The following is a 22,172-nucleotide window of genomic DNA, read 5'->3' as shown; positions in this document are numbered from 1 at the left end:
TCTTATGCCATGGCACACCCCACCGTGCCCTCCTCTCCCCTCTCCCTCCATCCCCTCACACCTCCGTGCCCCAGCCGTGCTGCTGATGCAAACCAGTGGGGCTGGAGGGGTCTGGAAGCTTTCAGAGGGGTCTGGAGGAGCAGTGGCACTCACACAGCACACCCAGGCGCCTGTGGCCATTGCAAGGGACCCTCCTGAACCTGCAGTGCTGCTTCCTCAAGCCCTGGCGTCAGGCTGGGGTCTCCCAAAACTTGGTGGGGATTTGGGGGTGATCTCAGCAAAGGAAAGGGATTACACAGGTGAAGGGAGGGGACACAATCTGCGATACAAAACCAAAACTGTCACAAAGAATAAAACCGCACCACAACATCCCCCCTCCTCCAAAGGCCTTCTCCATGCCCAGGACCCCTCTGCACATTGCCCAGCTGCAGTTTGGGGTGCAGGTGGAGCTCAAGGCTGTGAGGAGCGACCACAGCGGGGCTGTTCTGTTCCACAGGGGAGCTGCTGATGCCTGGAAGGGGCAGATGAGAGCAGATGTGGCTGCAGCACTGGGCTCAGGCTGGTTTGGGTGTTCACGGCTGTTTGTTGCTCTGTGTGAGGAGGGATGGGCAGGAGGATGTGGTGTTACCCAGCCCTGGGCTTCAGGGGGTGTCGCTGCTGCTTTGGGAGCCTTTGGAGATGCCTGTGATGGGTCACTTGAAACACAAATCAGCTGTGAGAAGTGCCTATCCTGTGGGGAAAAATCAGGGGAAAACAGGATTGCAAAGCAAGACTCTTCCCCACCTTCCACATGAAAATGTTTTGTAACCTCTCGTGGATGAACTGGAGCCCTGGATTGGTATAACAGCAACTGAGCAAAGGAATTCCACCCCATCCCACTGTTTTCCTTCAAGTGCTGAGCAAAAGGAGGAGGAGAAGCTCTGGAGCTGCTCATGGATGTTTTTCCCATGAAGCTTCTCATCGGTCCAAGGCAAAGAGAAGCGGCCAGGAAGTGAAGTGCAGGTCACGGTGCGGTGAAGCAGAGCTCTGGAGAGCCAAGGTTTCATTTTTGGCTGCTCAGAGTGGCTGTTGGGAGCGGGGAGGAGCAGGGAGGAGCGAGCCCTGTGCCACTCTGCAGCTCTGGCCCAGGCTGAGCTGCTCTGTGCTGCTCAGGGGGCAGAGCAGGGAGCAGAGGTGTTTGTGTTCTGGTTCACTGGGCACCCAGAAATCCTGGGTGAAGCTTGAACATCTCCTGGCTGGTTCTGCTGTGTGCATTGGGATTTTCCAGCCCCTGAGAGGAACATCTGCAGCTCCCACAGCATCCCATGGCATCCAAGAACAACCAGACACACATTATTGAGGAAGAGGAGGCAGAGGTGAAGGAGTGCCTGAAGAGCTGTGCCCAGCAACCTTGTAGAGCTCAATTTAGGATGATGATCACACTGCATCCACCCTCATCATCATCATCATCACAGGGAACCTCTGCAGAGCTGCAGCAGCCTGGACCCTTCCATGGGGAGTGGAATTTGAGCATCTCCTGGCTGGTTCTGCTGTGTGCACTGGGATTTTCCAGCCCCTGAGAGGAACATCTGCAGCTCCCACAGCATCCCATGGCATCCAAGAACAAGCAGACACACACTGAGGAGGAAGCAGAGGTGAAGGTGTGCTTGAAGAGCTGTGCCCAGCAACCTTGTAGAGCTCAGTCTAGGATGATGATCACACTGCATCCACCCTCATCATCATCATCATCACAGGGAGCCTCTGCAGAGCTGCAGCAGCCTGGACCCTTCCATGGGGAGTGGAATTTGAACATCTCCTGGCTGGTTCTGCTGTGTGCATTGGGATTTTCCAGCCCCTGAGAGGAACATCTGCAGCTGCCACAGCATCCCATGGCATCCAAGAACAAGCAGACACATTATTGAGGAGGAGGAGGCAGAAATCAAGGGGTTCCTGAAGAGTTGGGCTCTGGAGCTGTGCCTATAGAGCTCAGTCTAGGATGATGATCACACTGCATCCACCCTCATCATCATCATCATCATCACAGGGAGCCTCTGCAGAGCTGCAGCAGCCTGGACCCTTCCGTGGGCTGTGGAATTTGAAGAGGTGATTTGGAAGGCAGCATCTTCCCCAAGGCTGGGGCCAGGAGAGCTGCTCATGCACCCCCCAGCATGGAAGGCAGGACTTGAGGACAGAGCCCTGCACATTTCAGGGCTGGGAGAGATGACACGGTGTCACAGCAGGATGGAGAGAAAGGATCTTGGTGCTGCTCCCCTCCTGGATGCTGTGGATGGGCACTCGTGGCCAGAGCTGCCTGGGCTGCCCTGTCCCCTCCCTGCCTGCCTGCTCTGCTGCCCTGTCACCCCTGCAGTGCCCTGCTCTAACCAGGCCATGGTGCCATGGGGACCCTGGGGGACCCTGGCCTGCTTTGCTGCCTGCTTGTGGTGCTGGGGATGGTGAGAGCCCTGCGAGGAGGTGGCAGAGCCACGCAGGGGTTTGGGATCCTTCTGAGGCTGGGTCCTGCCAGACAGCAGCACTGAGGTGTCACTGCTGCCTGTTTTCTCCCCTGTTGGGGATGCCCTGCCCTGTCAGGCTCCATAAGGGCTGAGGAGGGTGAGGGCTTTGTGTCCTGCTGCAGAGGGGAGCACTTGGTGCTGCTTGGGGAGCTCTCAGCCTCTGCTCTGCTCTGCTGCTGCCATGGGCTCCATCCCTGAGTGCTGGGGTCCCAGTGCCCCAGAGGGGATGTCCCAGCTGTGGGGATGTCCCAGCTGTGGGAATGTCCCAGCAATGAGAATATCCCAGCAGTGAGAATATCCCAGCAGTGAGAATATCCCAGCAGTGAGAATGTCCCAGCAATGGGAGCATCACAGCAATGGGAATATTCCAACAGTGAGAATGTCCCAGCAATGGGAATATCCCAGCAATGAGAATATCCCAGCAGTGAGAATGTCCCAGCAGTGAGAATATCCCAGCAATGGGAATATCCCTGCAGTGAGAATGTCCCAGCAGTGGGAGCATCACAGCAATGGGAATATTCCAACAGTGAGAATATCTCAGGAATATCTGCATCCCAGGAGTAGGAGCATCCCAGGAGTGGGAGCATCCCAGCAATGGGAGCATCCCAGCAGTGGGAATGTCCCAGCAGTGGGAATATGTCAGGAATATCTGCATCCCAACAATGGGAATGTCCCAGCAGTGGGAACGTCCCAGCAGTGGGAATGTCCCTGCAATGGGAATGTCCCAGCAGTGGGAATGTCCCTGCAGTGGGAATGTCTCAGCAGGGAGAATATCTCAAAAATATCTGCATTTCAGCAGTGGGAGAATTCCTGCAGTGGGAATATGTCAGGAATATCTGCATCCCAGCAGTGGGAGCATCCCAGCCATGGGAATATCCCAGCAGTGAGAATATGTCAGGAATATCTGCATCCTAGCAGTGGGAATGTCCCTGCAGTTGAAATATCCCAGCAGTGGGAGCATCCCAGCAATGGGAATATCCCAGCAGTGGGAGCATCCCGGCAGTGGGAATATCCCAGCAGTGGAAATATGTCAGGAATATCTGCATCCCAGCAGTGGGAGCATCCCTGCAGTGGGAATATCCCAGCAATGAGAATGTCCCAGCAATGAGAATGTCCCAGCAGTGGGAGCATCCCAGCAATGGGAATATCTCAGGAATATCTGCATCCCAGCAGTGGGAGCATCCCTGCAGTGGGAATATCCCAGCAGTGAGAATATCCCAGCAGTGGGAGCATCCCTGCAGTGGGAATATCCCAGCAGTGGGAATGTCCCAGCAGTGGGAGCATCCCAGCAATTGGAATATCCCAGCAGTGGAAGCATCCCAGCAGTGCATGTTGCCTCATTAACCAGGCCGCAGCAGCAGCAGCAGCAGCAGCAGCAGCATGGTTTCCCTTCAGCCTCTATCCCTTTTCTCCTTTTTTTGTTTTTTTTTTTTTTTTCTCTCCCCTCCTCTCCCCTGACCCCTCCAGCTGTGCCCAACGCCAAAATGGAGGTGGAGTCGTACTCAGCCCACCCCGGCGAGCTGCTCCAGCTGCGCTGCCGGCTGCGGGACGACGTGCAGAGCATCAACTGGGTGAGGGACGGCGTGCAGCTGGCCGAGAACAACCGCACGCGCATCACCGGCGACGAGGTAGAGGTCAGGGACGTGGTGCCCGAGGACTCGGGGCTCTACGCCTGCATGACCAACAGCCCCTCGGGGAGCGACACCACCTTCTTCTCCGTCAACGTCTCAGGTTCGTAGCAGGGCCGGGGCAGCCACGGGGCCGGGCTGTGGAGCGAGGAGGAGGCAGCCTCTGCGCAGCTCTGCGCGTTTGTGCACGTCTCCGCGCGCCCCTGCAGGTCCCTGCGTTCCTCTGCAGGTTCCTGAACATTTCTGCACAGTTCTGCACAGTTCTGCACACTTCTGCGGGTCCCTGCACTCCTCTGCAGGTTCCTGAACATTTCTGCACACTTCTGCACAGTTCTGCAGGTCCCTGCACACCCCTGCAGGTCCCTGCACTCCGCTGCAGGTTCCTGAACATTTCTGCACAGTTCTGCACAGTTCTGCAGGTCCCTGCACACCCCTGCAGGTCCCTGAGTTCATCTGCAGGTTCCTGAACATTTCTGTACACTTCTGCACAGTTCTGCACACTTCTGCAGGTCTCTGCAGGTCCCTGTACATTTCTGCACACTTCTGCGCATTCCTGCAGGTCCCTGCACATTTCTGCACACCTCTGCACATTTCTCCACATCCCTGCAGGTCTCTGCACTCCTCTGCAGGTTCCTGCTCATTTCTGTACACTTTTGCACAGTTCTCCACACCCCTGCAGGTCCCTGGACACCCCTGCAGGTCCCTGCACACACACTGGTCACACACAGTGAGTTCAGGGCTGACTTGCACCTTGCGGGTGCCCAGGAGAGTTTCCAGCCAGAAATCATCTCATGTTTATCTGAGGGGGCTGCAGGGCTGCCCCAGAACCAGGAGCAGGGCAGGGCAAGGAGGAGCATCCAGAAATCATCTCATGTTTATCTGAAGGGTTGGGGGCTCCAGAGCCACTGCAGGGTAGGGAGAAGCAGTCAGAAATCAGAAATCATCTCATATTTATCTGAAGGGTTGGGGGCTGCAGAGTCACCCCAGAGCCACTGCAGGGCAAGGAGGAGCACCAGAAATCATCTCACCTTTATCTGAAGGGTTGGGGGCTCCAGAGCCACTGCAGGGCAGGGAGGAGCACCAGAAATCATCTCATGGTTATCTGAAGGGTTGGATGCTGCAGGACCACCCAAAAAGGGGGCATGTGTTGTGTGGGACTGCTCTGCAGTGCTGTTGATGGCGTGGAGAGGGAGGAGTGCTCCAGCTGGGGACGTGTCTGTGCTCACAGGTCTTGGTGGATGTTGGTGGCACCAAATGTGGAGTGAGGAGCTGCAAAATCGCCTCCGACAGCAAATCTCTTCGGGATGGCTGCAGGCACTGGGATGGTGGGGATTCTGTGGGATTTCTGTGGATCCCTGTGCCCCTGTTGGGCACCAGCACCAGCGGGCACAGCCCTCACCACCCACCCACCCTTTGTGCTCCATCCAAAGCTCCCCTCACACACCCGGGCACTCATCAGGGCCGTTCCCTCTCTTGCAGACGCCCTCCCCTCTGCAGAGGATGATGATGATGAAGATGATTCCTCGTCGGAGGAGAAGGAGGCTGACAACACCAAGCCCAACCGTACGTGCGAGCTGGCACTGCCCTGTGGGCAGGCAGGGGGAGCCTGGGCACAAATGGGCATCACCCAGGGGTGGGGAAAGCAGCCCTGGGCACCTGGCATTGTCGAGGGCATGGTGGGCAGAGCAGGGCTGGGTTGGGGTCACTGCTGGTGCCGCTGAGCATCCACCCCACAGGGAAAGGGCTCCTGTGTCTCTGGGTGATGCCCCAGAGCTCCAAAACAAGAAATCATCAAACTTTTGTTGCTTAGACAAAATTAGTCTGAAAAGCTAAAATATTTTCCCACGTGAAAACCCGCAAACAAAGAAATCATTCTGATATTGTAAGACCTGTTAAGATATGGATTTTAAAAATTGAGCCTATTTTAAAAATATGCAACGTATTGAATTCCCCTCCTTGCTTTAGCTGAGCATCCAGCCCACAGGGAAAGAGTTCCTATGTCTCTGGGTGATGCCCCAGAGCTCCAAAACAAGAAATAGCCTTTATTAGTCTGAAAAGCTAAAATATTTTTCCACATCAAAACCTGCAAACAAAAAAAAATCATTCTGATATTGTAAGACCTATTAAGATATGGATTTAAAAGATTGAGCCTATTTAAAAAATATGCAATGTATTGAATTCCCTTCCCTGCTTTAGCTGAGCATCCACCCCACAGGGAAAGGGCTCCTGTGTCTCTGGGTGATGCCCCAGAGCTCCAAAACAAGAAATCATCAAACTTTCACTGCTTGGACAAAACCATGTCTTTATTAGTGTGAAAAACTAAGATATTTTTCCACGTAAAAACCTGCAAGCAAAGAAATAATTCCGGTATTGTAAGACCTATTAAGATACAGATTTTAAAAAATTTAGCCTATTTAAAAAATAGGCAACATTTTGAGTTCCCCTCCCTGCTGGCCTTGGCTGCTGGCATCTCTCCTGATCCCTGCTCTGGGCATCCTTGGGTGCCTCAGGAGCAGGAGGCTGCTGGGTTTGGCCCTGCTGAGCCCTCCCTCTGCTCCCCAGAGGCCATTGCTCCCTACTGGACCTACCCTGAGAAGATGGAGAAGAAGCTCCACGCTGTCCCTGCTGCCAAAACAGTGAAATTCAAATGTCCCTCCAGCGGGACCCCCAACCCCACGCTGCGCTGGCTGAAGAACGGCAAAGAGTTCAAACCTGACCATCGCATTGGGGGGTACAAGGTATGGCTGGGATTTATTATTTTATGCGATATATTATGTTAAATGTAATTATTATAATATTATTATTATTATAATTATACTCTTTTTATATATTATCATATAAATATACATATTATATATTTATATATAATATATATTTATCTAGTATTCTATAAATATAATATATTTAATTATCATTAAATATAATGTTATATATAATATTATAATAATATAATATAATATATAATAATATATAATAATATATAATATATATTATATATAATATAATATATATAACATATAATATGTATAATATAATAATATATATGATATGATATGTTATGATATGATATAATATAATATAATATAATATAATATAATATAATATAATATAATATAATATAATATAATATAATATAATATAATATAATATAATATAATATAGTATAGTATAATATAATATAATATAACATAACATAACATAATATAATATAATATAATAGTGTATGTTATACATATTTATATATAATATATAATAGACTATATTATAGATTATTATATTATTGTATTATTATAATATTATTATTATTATATTAAACATAATTATTATTAACTAATTATTATACTAAAATAATAGAAGAAAGGATTTCATCCGAAGGTTAGCAAGGAATTAAAAGGAGTGATAGTAAAATCTTGTGACTGACCAGAGAGTCTGACCCAGCTGACTGTGATTGGCCATTAATTAGAAACAACCCCATGAGACCAATCACAGATGCACCTGTTGCATTCCACAGCAGCAGATAACCATTGTTTACATTTTGTTCCTGAGGCCTCTCAGCTTGTCAGGAGTAAAAAAAATCCTAAGGAAAGGATTTTTCATAAAATTTTCATTAATTTTTTCATTTTTCTGTGACAGTGGGGGTGCTCCAGCACATCTCTGGGGCTCCCTGGGCTGGGCAGGAGCTCAGTTCTGGGCACGGCAGTGCCAGGCTGGGATGGCAGCTTGGCTTTCCCCCTCTCACAACTCCAGACCAGCATCCCCAAGTTCCTTTTCCCCATCCAGAAGGAATCACTGTCCCCTTTTTGCCACCTCTCTGTTTTTGGGAGCTGCAGCCTGAGCCCCCATCACCCCTGGGCCACGTGCCACGTGTCACAAGCGGCTCCAGACGTGCCCTGCATGCCAGGGCTCCTGCCAGCAATGCAGCCACGTCACAGCTGCCAGCTCTGGGCAGGGTGGCCTGCAGGGACACAGGGCTCAGCCAGGACGTGGCTGGTGACAGCACAGTGCCAACAGGGCTGAAATAACCAGTGGAAATAACCCAGTTTCCAGCCAGGCTCAGGGAGGGTTTGCCATGAGGAGCCGCAGCTGGAGCTGGCGGGGACAGGGCTGGAATTTGGAGAGCCCCGTGGCCAAAGGGACCTGGGCAGTGCCCAGCAGAGCCACTGAGGCTCCTCCAGAGGACATCACGGGGTCAGCAGCACCCACAGAGTGCCCTGGGTGCAGCTACAGCTGCCCACTGCCCACCTCAGACCCCACTGGCCATGGGGAGCAGGGTCTGACCGCCAGGACCAGCCAGGGAAGCAGCTCCTGCAGGAAGAACAAAGCTGCTCTGTTCCCTGCACACACCAGGGAGGGTGTCCCCACCAACCCGTGGACAACATCTGGTCAGCACAGCTGGCTCTGTGTGGCCAGGGCTGGCTCTGTGCCTCCTGTCCCTCCTGGGACAGCTGGCAGCACTCACAGCCCCTCTGTAGGGAACAGCAAAGGTGACCTCAAAGGGAGATTGATGTCCTGCTCATACCAGGGGTTGAACATGAGCAGGTCTGGGGTTCTGCAGGCTGCACATAACTGGCTCTGTCCCCCCCCAGGTCCGCCAGGCCACCTGGAGCATCATCATGGACTCGGTGGTGCCATCTGATAAGGGCAACTACACGTGCATCGTGGAGAACAAGTATGGCAGCATCAACCACACCTACCAGCTGGACGTTGTGGGTGAGTGCAGGGGCTGGGGGCTCACCCCACACCCTCAGCCCTCCCAAACACCACCCTGTAGGGTTGGGTGGGTTCTGATCCCATGGAAAGAGCCACCTCACCATCCCCATGGCCTCCTGCCCCAGTCTGGGCAGCGAGAGCTTCACCCCACCCTGTTCTGGGGGTTTTTAATTGTGCTGAAAATCATTTCATAGACCGGACAGAAAGTTTTTCTAATGGCCTTATTAGCCATAATTCCCAGCTGGGAAGGCTGGTCTGAGCAGTTCCACATGTGGAGCTGCTCTAAATGCCAGTAAATGAACCATTAAAAATGTGATTTAATTTGATTACACTGAGCAAACTGAAGGGAACAGTCAGCGAGGGGAACAAAGGGGTTTGTTAATGCTGACTCACCACAGTGGCAGCCCCTTTGTGAGCAGCCAGGACCCTCCATAGGTTGGTTTGACCCCTCACCCTGCCCAAGAGGTGCTGATGTCCCTGTCCCACAGGGAATTCACCTGTCCCCCATCCTGCATGCTGTCACCCCACTGCAGGAGGCTCCTGGCTGAGGGGACACTAATGCTGAGTTGGGGGCATTGGTGCCAACCTGTGCCAGGGGTCCTGGGCATGGGGGGCTGCAGGGTGCACCCCAAACCCCATTGTAAGGTGCCCCATTGTGGTGGGGTTCACAGGGGTCCCAGGAGGAGGGAAGAGATGAGAATCTTGACTCCATGTTTCAGAAGGCTGATTCATTATTTTATTATATATATATATTATTATTATATTATATATTATTATACTATTTATATTGTATTACATTACATTACATTATTATATTATATTATATTATATTATATTATATTACATTATTATTGTATTATATTCTATTGCATTGTATTATATTATATTATATTATATCATATTATATCATATTATATTATATTATATTATATTATATTATATTATATTATATTATATTATATTATATTATATTATATTATATTATATTATATTATATTATATTATATTATATTATATTACATTATATTACATTATATTACATTATATTACATTATATTACATTATATTCTATTATATAGTATAGTATAGTATAGTATAGTATAGTATATTTTATTATAGTACATTATATTATATTGCAGTATATTGCATTATATTATAGTATAGTATATTATAGCATATTATATGATAGTATAGTATATTATATGATAATATGGTATATTATATGATAGTATAGTATATTATATTGATATATTATAACTATACTAAAATAATAGAAGAAAGGATTTCATCAGAAGGTTAGCAAGGAATGAAATGGAATGATAATAAAATCTTGTGACTAACCAGACAGTCCAAGCCAGCTGACTGTGATTGGTTATTAATTTGAAACAACCCCATGAGACCAATCCCAGATGCACCTGTTGCATTCCACAGCAGCAGATAACCGCTGTTTACATTTCGTTCCTGAGTCCTCTCAGCTTGTCAGGAGAAAAAGATCCTAGCAAGAGGATTTTTCATAAACTAAAATGAAATATGCCTGTGATTTTTCATACAATAAAATACGTCTGCTCCCACAGAGCGCTCCCCACACCGGCCCATCCTGCAGGCAGGGCTCCCTGCCAACAAGACAGTGGCCCTGGGCAGCAACGTGGAGTTTGTGTGCAAGGTGTACAGCGACCCCCAGCCCCACATCCAGTGGCTGAAGCACATCGAGGTGAACGGCAGCAAGATCGGGCCTGACAACCTGCCCTACGTGCAGATCCTGAAGGTAAAGCCACGCTCCGGGGGCTCCCCAGTGCCTGGGGCAGCAGCATTGGCAGCCACCAGAGTCACCTGGGGCTGGGGAGCAGCCTGGGGGCAGCTGGAGCCCAGAGCCATCCCCAGCAGGGAGCAGGGAGTGTGCCAGATGTGTGCGCCAGCTGCGCCCTTGGAGCCCTGAGGGGACACAGCACAGGGCTGGGAGCCCTAAGAGCACACAGCACAGGGCTGGGTGTGTTATCCCAGTGCTTTTGGAGCCCCAAGGGCACTCAGCACAGGGCTGGGTGGGTGTCCCAGTGCCTTTGGAGCCCCAAGGGCACTCAGCACAGGGCTGGGTGTGTTATCCCAGTGCTCTTGGAGCCCTAAGGACACACAGCACAGGGCTGGGTGTGTTATTATCCCAGTGCTTTTGGAGCCCCAAGGGCACACAGCACAGGGCTGGGTGTGTGTCCCAGGCAGCCAGCCCAGCTCTGGAGCTGGGAGCTGAGCCCTGCATGGTCCCAGGCAGAGCAGCTCCCTCTGCACCCCAGCAGTGCCACTCAGTGGGCACACTGGCCGCCATTCCAGCTGTGCCAGGAGGTCCTTTCAGGTGTCTTTAAGCATCCCTTCCACCGCACTCAGTGATTCCATGCATGCCAGCTGTGCTCCTGAGTGAGGGGAGCAGAGTTACCCCCCATCCCTTTGCCTGCTCCTCCCTCCTGTATCCCCCTGTGCACATCCCCATGCCCCCCACCCCTGTGGGAGCTGGCAGAGCCTGTGCCAGCCCCGAGGGCGCTGGGGCTCCTGGGCACAGCGTGTGACTGCTGTTGTTGGTCTGTTCCAGCACTCGGGGATTAATAGCTCAGATGCGGAGGTGCTGACCCTGTACAATGTGACAGAGGCCGAGAGCGGGGAGTATGTTTGTAAGGTTTCCAATTATATTGGAGAGGCCAACCAGTCTGCGTGGCTCACTGTCACCAGGCCCCTGGCCACAGGTAACACGAGGAATGCCTGGCGGTGGAAGACAAAACTCTGGGCTCTCCTGTTTCTGCTGTTTCTGGTGCAACAACCATGGAAAAATACCCAGCGGGGCTGGCTGTGCTCTGTGTGTGTCCCAGTGTCTGTGCTCCCCATCATGACACACCAAGTGCCTGCTGGGCAGGTGTCACCCTGATTTTTTAAGATTTTTTAAGATTTTTTTAAGATTTTTTTAAGATTTTCTAAGCCTTCTGATGTTCACATTCTTGTAGCAAACTTTCTCTCACACGCTTTCTGTAAATAACTCGTTGCTTTGCATTCTTTTATGCAAGAAGAGAAATTTGATGGACTGTTGGTTTGTCCAGTGTCACTGGAGAGGTGGCACTTTAACCCTCCAATCCAGTGTCACTTTTAGAAAACTGTAAATGTTAGAGACAGAAAATAACTTCCCTTTTCTTCACCTTGAGAGCAGCAGTGTGTGTGCTCGTGTTGTTTTGTGTCCTGTAGTGACAGCCTGGCACCAGTGAACCTGGGTCTCTAAGGGTGTGCTGGTGTCTTAGGACCAGAGGGCTAGCTAAGAATAGAAAAAGAATGATAAAAAAGGCTAGCTGTTCTTTTCTAAGAATAGAAAAATGATGATAACAAAGGGTTAATGAAAAAGAATGATAGCTGAGGGTGCGACAGGGGTCTGAGGATGAGGGAAGAGATGAGGATCTGACTCCATGTTTCAGAAGGCTTGATTTATTATTTTATTATATATATTATATTAAAACTATACTAAAAGAATAGAGGAAAGGATTTCATCAGAAGGCTGGCTAAGACTAGAAGAAGAAAGAATGATCATAAAAGCTTCTGTCTTGGACAGAGAGTCCGAGCCAGCTGACTGTGATTGGCCATTAATTAAAACAACCACATGAGACCAATCACAGATGCACCTGTTGCATTCCACAGCAGCAGATAACCATTGTTTACACTTTGTTCCTGAGGCCTCTCAGCTTCTCAGGAGAAATAATCCTAAGGAAAGGATTTTTCAGAAAATATCATGGCTACACTGCAGTTTGTACAAGAAACTGATGGTAGCGAATTATTCTTGCTGTGAGCTCTTTAGCAAGCAAGAGAGTGAAGTTTTCAGGTTTATATCTTACCTGCAAAGCTAAACTTTCAGTGATGCTGTAGCCCTTAATAGAAACCCACACATGAGGGTGCTGCCATCATGCCAGTCCACGCACCCCAGACTGGCACAGCGCGGCATCCCCTGTCTGTGCCACCACCCTCTTGTCTGTGTCCTGTCTCTGTGCTCCCCTCCCTGTCCAGCCAGCCCTGCCCAGGTGATTTCTCCATGCAGCCCATCCCCAGCATGATGATGGGCAGGACACCCCGTCTGGTGGAGGGTTTTGTTTAACAGCATCTCCCTAGGTCGCCAGGGATGAGCGGTCATCCCGAGGGTCTCTCATCTCTGCCGTGGTCTCTGTCTGCTCCCCGGGGCTCTGCCAAATGAGACTGGGCTCTCCCTCCTCTCTGGCCTCCTCCCAGAAGATCTCATGTCGTTTGCTTCTCCGTTTTTTTTTTTTTTTTTTTTTTTGCTCCCATTTTTTCCCTTCCAGACGGCTGGCGTTAACACGACAGACAAAGAAATGGAAGTGCTTCACTTAAGGAATGTCTCATTTGAGGATGCTGGGGAGTATACATGTTTGGCGGGTAATTCTATTGGGATCTCCCATCACTCTGCATGGTTGACAGTTCTCGAAGGTATATACTCCTCTTCCTTTCCTCCCTCCTTTCCGTGGTATGCATTGTGGTCTGGGAGAGAGCACATCCCAGCCCCATCCCTGGCTCGGTGCGGGCTGCCCTGCAGCTGTGGCAGTGTCCCCAGTGTCCCCTGGCTCTGTGCCCCTCTCCACCCCAGCTGGGGTCTGCCCCTGCTCTCTCCCTGGCCCAGGCAATGCATACCTGGGGTACTTAACCAGGGCTGGCTGCACTGGAGCAGGACGGTCTCACACCCCCAGGCCAGGCCAGTGCTGCCATTCAGGGGGTCCAGGGGGGTTTGGGGGTGCTGGCAGTGCTGCCCTTCCCTGCCAGAGCCTGGCCTTGCCCTGTGGTGTGGGACTGTCAGGGCTGTGTGTGCCTGCCCTGTGGGGATGGCTGCCCCGTCCCCATTGATGCTGCTGCTGCTGGCTATCAATGAGGGAGCAAAGCCTGATAACAGCTTCTGGGGAAAGCTTTTGGGGTGCTGTGTGCTCGCTGCTTCCCAGCCAAAACTTTCCCAGTTATCAGCCACTGCTTTGTCAGCCGGGTGTGCTCAGAGGTTGGGGCAGGAACCTTCAGCTCCCTCTCACACCTCTCTCTGAGATTCTGCTCTCTGGGGGTGCACAGGGTGGGCTGGCAGCCCCATCCTGCCTGATTCACCATGGACCAGGCACATGGAAGGGGCTCTGAGCTCTTCAGGGCTCCAAAACCCCATCAGCCACCAAAGCAGGGTCCCTTCCTTCCCCCAGCAGGTCATTGCCACCGGAGTGCCCCTGGCTGCATTGCCAAGTCAACCTGACCTAAAAATTCTTTCTAATAAAGAACTAACAGCAAATATCACGCAAAATTCGTAAAAAGGAATATATAGAAACCTATTGTAAAATTGTATGCATATAGATTTAGAAGAAAAAATATATATTTATATCTATATAATATATATATTTATATATATACATATATTTAAAATTTTAAAAATCGGAAATTCCCAAAAGTATACGTCTTTTAAAGAGAATCATCTCCACATGCATCCAGCACTGTAACAAACACACCAGCTTTACAAATTTCACAAAGTTGTAAAGTTTTTAGTTTAAACAACCTGTCCCCAAAGGTCCCCTTCTTCATTCCTTGCCCCGTTTGACCGCCCTGGGCTGCCTGCAGAGGTGGCAGAGGCATTGGGGATGATGAGCTGGGGGCTGCTTGCACAATTTCCCATGAAGGGTTTGGGGGGCAGCCCCCAGGCCCTGCTACACCAATGTCCCCACTGAGCTTGGGGACGAGCCAGGGGCTCCCCATTGCCACTCCCTGTGGCCTGGTGGGTGCTAACAAACCCCCCTGTTCACGCTGACCCAGCCATTGAAGACACCCCAGCCATGATGACGTCCCCCTTCTACCTGGAGATCATCATCTACTGCATCGGGGCCTTCCTCATCTCCTGCATGGTGGTGACCATCATCATCTACAAGCTGAAGAGCACCACCAAGAAGACAGATTTCAACAGCCAGCTGGCCGTGCACAAGCTGGCCAAGAGCATCCCCCTGCGCAGACAGGTAACAGAAAGTAGAGAGGGGGTTTGTTTGCACCTACTGCCTCCCCTGGAGCCCAGGGCACCTGGGGGAGGAGGGATGGGATGATCTGGGACCATCTCACCCTGCTGGATGTGCCCACCTGGCTGTGCTTCTGATGGCAGCACAGTCAGCAGGGTGGTGGGGCTGCACAGCTTCCCCTCGTCCCTCCCCTGATGGGGCTCATGAGGAGAACCAGGAGGATTTACAGCAGTTCAGGGTTTGAGCAGAGTGTGGAGGAGATGGGAGAGCTCCCAAGCTGTGCCTTTTTGGGCTTCAGCATGATGGAGAGTAATTAAAAGTTCCACAGAGGGGAGCAGCACTGCTGGGCACGTGGGCAGGGTGGGCAGGGGTTGTTATAGGAGCCTCCTCGAGCCAGGTCTAATAAGATTTCAGAGGTCTAAAACACACCCAAGATAGCTCAGCTACCCTTGGAGGCATAAAAATCAGCAGGATGGCTTCTGTTGCAGTGTTGGAAACAAAAAGGCAAAATAACAAACAGAGAAAAACCAAGCCAGGTATAGGACGTCTTTGCTCTTGGTAAAGCACCTCACAAAAGCAGTTAGTTTCACTTCTTTTTCTAATTAATTGCTCAGGCAGGACTTTTTGGCTTCTGTCCATTTGGGTATCCTTAAGTTTGAGGTGAAATCCCCCAGGTTCTATGAGGTGGCTTTTTCACCTAATCCAGGAGGGAAACTTGTGGCCTTCTTTCCTTTTTGATGGGACAAGGAATAGTTTTGTCACTCCATCAACAGCGAGCACATTCCTATACAAGACTTTTTGGCTTCTGTCCAATTAGCTATCCTTAAATTTGAGGTGAAGTCCCCCAGACCTATAAGATGCCATTTTCACCTAATTGAGGAGAGAAACTTCTGGGCTTATTTCCTTTTTGAGGGTACAGAGGATAGTTTTGTCACTCCTTCAAGGGTACATGGGATAGTTTTGTCACTCCAAGGGGACAAAGAATAGTTTTGTCACTCTGTCAACAGGGAGCACATTCCTATACAAGACTTTTTGACTCCTGTGCAATTAGCTATCCTTAAGTTTGAGGTGAAGTTCCCAGGTCCTATCAGGTGGCTTTTCCACTTAATCCAGGAGGGAAACTTCTGGATTTTTCCCTTTTTAAGGAGACAAAGGATAATTTTGTCACTCTGTCAACAGGGAGCACATTCCTATACAAGACTTTTTGGCTTCTGTGCAATTGGGTATCCTTTAAGTGTAGTATCCTTAAGTTTGAGGTGAAGTCCCCTAGGTCCTGTGAGATGGCTTTTTCACCTAATCCAGGAGAGAAACTTCTGGGTTTCTTTCCTTTTTGAGGGGACAGTTTTGTCACTCCTTCAAGGTTACAAAGGGCAGTTTTGCCACTCCTTCAAGGGGACAGAGGATAGTTTTGTCACTCCATCAGTAGGGAGCACACTTCCATAGGGTGAACCAACGCTCCCATCACCATTCCCCCCACCCCGGGGGCAGCCAGCCGCGGGCTGGGCGCTGCATGAAGGTAACCCACATCCCCCCCCTGCAGGTGTCAGCCGACTCCAGCTCGTCCATGAACTCGGGGGTGATGCTGGTGAGGCCCTCCCGCCTCTCCTCCAGCGGCACCCCCATGCTGGCCGGGGTCTCCGAGTACGAGCTGCCCGAGGATCCACGCTGGGAGCTGCCCCGGGACAGGTGAGGGTTGGGAGGGATGAGGGTTTGACAGGAGAGTCTCACAGGTATGTGTGCTTGGCAGGGAGATTTTTAAATGTTGGGTCCGATGGAAGAATGGAGATGGAAGCAAGTTTTGATATAGAAGAAAAGAATTGCTGAGCCAGGCTTGCTGGATAACTATGGAGGCAAAGGGCCTGGGTGCAGGGAGCTGCCAGGCACAGCTCAGAGCAGGACTGAGAGAGAGAAAGAGAGGTAAAGAGAGGGGTAAAGAGGATGAGAGAGTGAGGTTCCCATTACAATAAATCTTCTGGTCATGGAATTTGGGGTTCATTGCAAAGGGCCAAGTGCAGGGCCCTGCTGGGAGATGCCAGCCACAGCTCAGAGCAGGGCTGAGAGAGGAGAGGGGGAGAGAGGATGAGAGGGTAAGAGAGTAAAAGGGGTAAGAGAGCAAAGTTCTCATTCCAATACAATAAATCATCTTCTGTGTTGAGTATTCTGATTCTCACTAACCAATCTAGTACAAGGTACAAATCCTACAGCATTTCCATACAGCCCATAAGAACCATTACATTACCATCCTGTGTTACATTTTAAACCCTAAAAACTCCTCTTTGTGCCCCTTCTGCCAAGCTGTAGGGTCTGCTCTGAGCCTTGGAGCTGTCTGCAAGCAGAGGGTGTTGCTCCATCCAAAGGGGATCACCTTCAGCCAGCCACACCATTGTTTTCCAGTTGTTCAGTATCTGAGGGATCTCAAAGCTTGCTTTCATTTCAATCTCACTTATAGTTTCTATATTCTCAAAATCTTTTGCCAGGCAATCGTATTGATAAGGCTTTCCTGTTTCATCTTCCCCAACATTTGGGGTCTTCTCCCTGCAGGCTGATCCTGGGCAAGCCCCTGGGAGAAGGCTGCTTCGGGCAGGTGGTGCTGGCAGAAGCCATCGGCCTGGACAAGGACAAGCCCAACCGTGTGACCAAGGTGGCGGTGAAGATGCTCAAGTGTAAGTGGCAGCAAAAAATGTCTTGGCAAAATGATGCTACAGAAGGAATTCAGGGGGACAGAATGTAATCATCTAACTGCAGTGTGGTGGTGTTTGCAGGGGTCTTAGGATGAGGGAAGCGATGAGGATCTGACTCCATGTTTCAGAAGGCTGATTTATTATTTTATGATATATATTATATGAAAACTATACTAAAAGAATAGAAGAAAGGATTTCATCAGAAGGCCAGCTAAGAATAGAAAAAGAAGGAATTATAACAAAGGCTTGTGGCTTGGACAGAGATTCTGAGCCAGCTGACTGGGATTGGCCATTAATCAGAACCAACCACATGAGCCCAATCCCAGATGCCCCTGTTGCATCCCACAGCAGCAGATAATCAATGTTTACAATTTTCTTCCTGAGGCCTCTCAGCTTCTCAGGAGAAATAATCCTAAAGAAAGGATTTTTCAGAAAATATCATGGCTACTCCGCAGTTTGTACAAGAAACTGATGGTAACGAATTATTCTTGCAAAACAATGCTGTGAAATTTTTAGCAAGCAAGAGAGAGGAGTTTTCAGAAAGTTTGCAAAGCCAAACTTTCAGTGATGCAGTAGCCCTTAATACAATACTAGATAGAGATAATTGTGACTGTGACTCATAAAAGTCACAGCTCACCAATGAACTGTGAGTGCAGTGCTGGGATGGGGAAAAGGGGTTTGGTGGGATGGGGAGCCCAGCACCTGGGCCTGGGGCACACACCTTTCCCTCCCTGTGGTGGTGTTCACAAGGGTCCCAGGATGAGGGAAGAGATGAGAATCTTGACTCCCTGTTTCAGAAGGCTGATTGATTGTTTTATGATCTGTATATTACATTAAAGGAAAACGATGTATTAAAATTATACTGGCACGATGCCGCAGCCCTGGCTGGGGTCTGCAGCGTGCACCCCCTAAGTGCTGCCTCCTCCCCTTCAGCTGACGCCACAGAGAAGGACTTGTCTGACCTCATCTCCGAGATGGAGATGATGAAGATGATCGGCAAGCACAAGAACATCATCAACCTGCTGGGAGCCTGCACGCAGGACGGTGAGTGGGGGCGAGGCGTCCCCTGCGCCACCCCTCAGCTAGAGGGGCTCTCCTGGCACACCCTGCTCCATGTCCTCATCCCCTCAGGACCGCTCTATGTGATCGTGGAATACGCCAGCAAGGGCAACCTCCGGGAGTACCTGCAGGCACGGCGGCCCCCGGGCATGGAGTACTGCTACAACCCCGCCCGCGTGCCCGAGGAGCAGCTCTCCTTCAAGGACCTGGTCTCCTGTGCCTACCAGGTGGCACGGGGCATGGAGTACCTGGCCTCCAAGAAGGTGAGGAGCTCCCAGGAGGCTGTGGTGGGATGGGGAGCCCAGCAGCTGGGCCTGGGGCATGCACCATTCCCTCCCTGCCCATCCCTCACAGGGGTCCCAGGATGAGGGGAGAGATGAGAATCTTGACTTCATGTTTCAGAAGGTTGATTTATTATTTTATATATATATATATATATATATATATATGTGTGTGTGTGTGTGTGTGTATATATATATATAATATTTTATATATATATAATATTATTATATGTATTCTATATATTAAATTAATGTTTTATATATATGTATTCTATATATTATATTAATCTATAATATAAATATAGTATTTTATATATTATATAAATATAGTATTTTATATATTGTATTAAAATATATAATATAGTATAATATAATATAATATAATATAATATAATATAATATAATATAATATAATATAATATAATATAATATAATATAATATATATAATTACTATAATATAAAATATAATTATTATAATAGAATATATTAAAACTACACTAAAAGAATAGAGGAAGGATTTCATCAGAAGGCTGATTTATTATTTTATGGTATATATTATATTAAAAGAAAATTATATATTAAAATGATACTAAAAGAATAGAGGAAGGATCTCGTCAGAAGGCTGATTTATTACTTTATGATATATATTAATATATATGTATTAAAATAAAATTATATATTAAAACTATTCTAAAAGAATAGAAGAAAGGATTTCATCAGAAGGCTAGCAAGGAAAGGAATGGAATGGAATGGAATGGAATGGAATGGAATGGAATGGAATGGAATGGAATGGAATGAAATGGAATGGAATGGAATGGAATGGAATGATAATAAAATCTTGTGACTGGCCAGAGAGTCCAAGCCAGCTGACTGTGATTGGCCATTAATTAGAAACAACCACATGACACCAGTTAAAGATCCGCCTGTTGCATTCCACAGCAGCAGATAATTGTTGTTTGCATTTAATTTCTGAGGCTTCTCGGGAGAAAAAAATCCTAATGATAAAGAATTTTTCACATCCCATCATGGGGAACCCTCTGGTTCTGAGAGCCCTGTGCTTGGTCAAACCCTAATGAAAGCATTTCAAAAAGTCCTAATGAAAGGATTTTTCATAAAATATATCCGTGACACACCCCATCACGATGGAGAACCCTCCAATTCTGAGAGCCCTGTGCTTGGTCAGTGCATCCACAGGGACCTGGCAGCCAGGAACGTGCTGGTCACAGAGGACAACGTGATGAAGATCGCCGACTTCGGGCTGGCCCGGGACATCCACCACATCGATTACTACAAGAAGACCACAAATGTGAGTGCTGGGAATGCCCCAGTCTGAGCTGGGAGTGCCCCAGTCTGTGCTGGGAGTGCCCCAGTCTGAGCTGGGAATGCCTCAGTCTGAGCTGGGAGTGCCCCAGTCTGAGCTGGGAGTGCCCCAGTCTGTGCTGGGAGTGCCCCAGTCTGAGCTGGGAGTGCCCCAGGCATGCAGGGCTCAGCTTCCCTCACAGCCCTTGTGGGTTTTGTGCTCCAGGGTCGCCTGCCAGTGAAGTGGATGGCTCCTGAGGCTCTCTTTGACAGAATCTACACCCACCAGAGTGATGTGTGAGTGATGTGTGGGGACGTGCAGGGATGGGGTTTGCTTTGATTTAATGAAATTACAGTTGGTGCCAGCCAACCAAACGTTTTTTGGTGCTGGGGCTCATTTATCCTGCAGAGCGAATCGAAGCTGTGGATGGTTGTTCCTCCCAGCAAACCAGCCCCTAGCTGGGGTCCAGCAGGGTGTCAGCACCCTGGAGCCCCAGCATGTGCCCTGTGTTCCCAGGTGGTCCTTTGGGGTGCTGCTGTGGGAGATTTTCACACTGGGTGGGTCCCCCTACCCCGGCGTGCCCGTTGAGGAGCTCTTCAAGCTGCTGAAGGAAGGTCACAGGATGGACAAGCCCAGCAACTGCACCAACGAGCTGTGAGTGGCGTGGGGAAGAGGGGTTTGGCATCTCTGAGTGCCATTGCTGACTGCATGGGGCATGGAGGGTGGCAGGCAGATGTTGGGAGTTACAATCCCAGCCCTGCAAAAAACATCAGTCAGCCAGATTTGCAATAATGAGGGAATCCCAGCACAGAAACCAGTCCAGACTGTGTCCATCCTCCTCCCTGGGTTGAGAGGGCAGGCTTTCATGTCTTTATACAACTTTGCAGTATAGAACTAATCCATATTTTGTCTCTCACATCGGAGCTCATTCTTCGCTCCCTAGATTTTTAGTAGGAAGAAACAAACTGACAATGGTTATTTCAAACACTTTGCCAAACGTTTTTAAACAAGCAAAACTGAGTCATGCCTTTTTTCACCAAAACGTGCAAGCACTTGTGGAAATGTTTCAAACTTCCAAAAGTCAAGCTAAGGCTATCATCAATACTTGCCCTGTTAGCTTGTGCAACCTCCTGTTTCTACAAGAGCAGCACTAAGTTTACAAAGCCTGCAGTTACAGCAAACAGACATCACTAAATACCCTTCCTTTAGTGAATTTAAAAATATTCATGTTTCAGTAGACACGTTCTCTAGTGCAATTTTTGCTTCTCTTCACACAAGTGAAACAAGTAATCACGCCTGTCAGCATTTTTTGCAAACTTTTGCTTCATTAAGTGTGCCCCAAGAAGTAAAAACCAACAGTAGTCCCGCATATATATCTCAAAAATCAGCCACATTTCTCAAAGAATGAAGTGTTCATCACATCTTTAGTATTCCTCACTCTCCCACAATCCAGGCAATTCTTGAGAAGGGTTCCCCTTCCTTGCACATGGGGGATCACCCTGGAGTAGCATCTTCCCTGATGGTCCAGCCTGGGCACAGGGACGCTGGGCACACATTCCTGGTGCCTCTGTGCTCCTGTGGCTGGGGGTCCCCACGCTGAGCCCCTTCCTGCCCTGCCCTCACAGGTACATGATGATGAGGGATTGCTGGCACGCCGTCCCCTCCCAGAGACCCACCTTCAAGCAGCTGGTGGAGGACCTGGACAGGATCGTGGCCATGACCTCCAACCAGGTAGGAGAGGTGGCACCTGGGTCAGGGGGGGCTGCCCTGTCCCCTCCTGAGCCTGTCCCTGGGGTTTGTCCCTGCCAGGAGTGCCTGGACCTGTCCATGGCTTCCTGGGGTCAGTAGGAGAGGTGGCACTGGTGGCACCTGGGTCAGGGGCTCCATGGGGGCTGCTCTGTCCTTTCCTGAGTCTGTGCCTGGGGTTTGTCCCTGCCAGGAGTGCCTGAACCTGTCCATGGCTTCCCAGGGTCAGTAGGAGAGGTGGCACCTGGGTTAGGCTGTGCCGTGTCCCCTCC

General features: G+C 49.5%; 2 protein-coding genes across 4 annotated transcripts in view; one reads left to right on the top strand and one right to left on the bottom strand.

Moving 5' to 3' along the window:
• FGFR1 (fibroblast growth factor receptor 1) overlaps positions 1-22,172 on the top strand; it is a 35,093-nt gene that overhangs the window by 11,115 nt on the left and 1,806 nt on the right. Inside the window, exons 3-17 of one of the 3 annotated variants that reach the window (XM_058042563.1) lie at positions 3,960-4,223; positions 5,600-5,683; positions 6,683-6,858; positions 8,707-8,830; positions 10,405-10,595; positions 11,409-11,559; positions 14,639-14,842; positions 16,374-16,518; positions 17,374-17,495; positions 18,447-18,557; positions 18,645-18,835; positions 20,038-20,160; positions 20,380-20,450; positions 20,671-20,808; positions 21,780-21,885. In XM_058042563.1, coding sequence (XP_057898546.1) covers positions 3,960-4,223; positions 5,600-5,683; positions 6,683-6,858; positions 8,707-8,830; positions 10,405-10,595; positions 11,409-11,559; positions 14,639-14,842; positions 16,374-16,518; positions 17,374-17,495; positions 18,447-18,557; positions 18,645-18,835; positions 20,038-20,160; positions 20,380-20,450; positions 20,671-20,808; positions 21,780-21,885 — 2,201 coding nt within the window. Of the gene's footprint in view, positions 1-3,959; positions 4,224-5,599; positions 5,684-6,682; positions 6,859-8,706; positions 8,831-10,404; positions 10,596-11,408; positions 11,560-13,146; positions 13,292-14,638; positions 14,843-16,372; positions 16,519-17,373; positions 17,496-18,446; positions 18,558-18,644; positions 18,836-20,037; positions 20,161-20,379; positions 20,451-20,670; positions 20,809-21,779; positions 21,886-22,172 lie in introns of all 3 variants that reach the window. The other 2 variants (XM_058042561.1, XM_058042562.1) reach the window with 2 other exon arrangements.
• The window catches only part of LETM2 (leucine zipper and EF-hand containing transmembrane protein 2), a 31,745-nt gene continuing 18,081 nt past the window's right edge, over positions 8,509-22,172 (bottom strand). Inside the window, exon 11 of the transcript XR_009115821.1 lies at positions 8,509-8,518. The gene's annotated coding sequence lies outside the window, so the exon portion shown is untranslated. The remainder of the gene's footprint in view (positions 8,519-22,172) is intronic.

Source organism: Melospiza georgiana, chromosome 31, assembly GCF_028018845.1.
Source record: "Melospiza georgiana isolate bMelGeo1 chromosome 31, bMelGeo1.pri, whole genome shotgun sequence".
Taxonomy (NCBI): Eukaryota; Metazoa; Chordata; class Aves; order Passeriformes; family Passerellidae; genus Melospiza; species Melospiza georgiana.
Note: the sequence above shows the minus strand (reverse complement) of the source record. Positions and strands in the feature narration are given on the sequence as shown.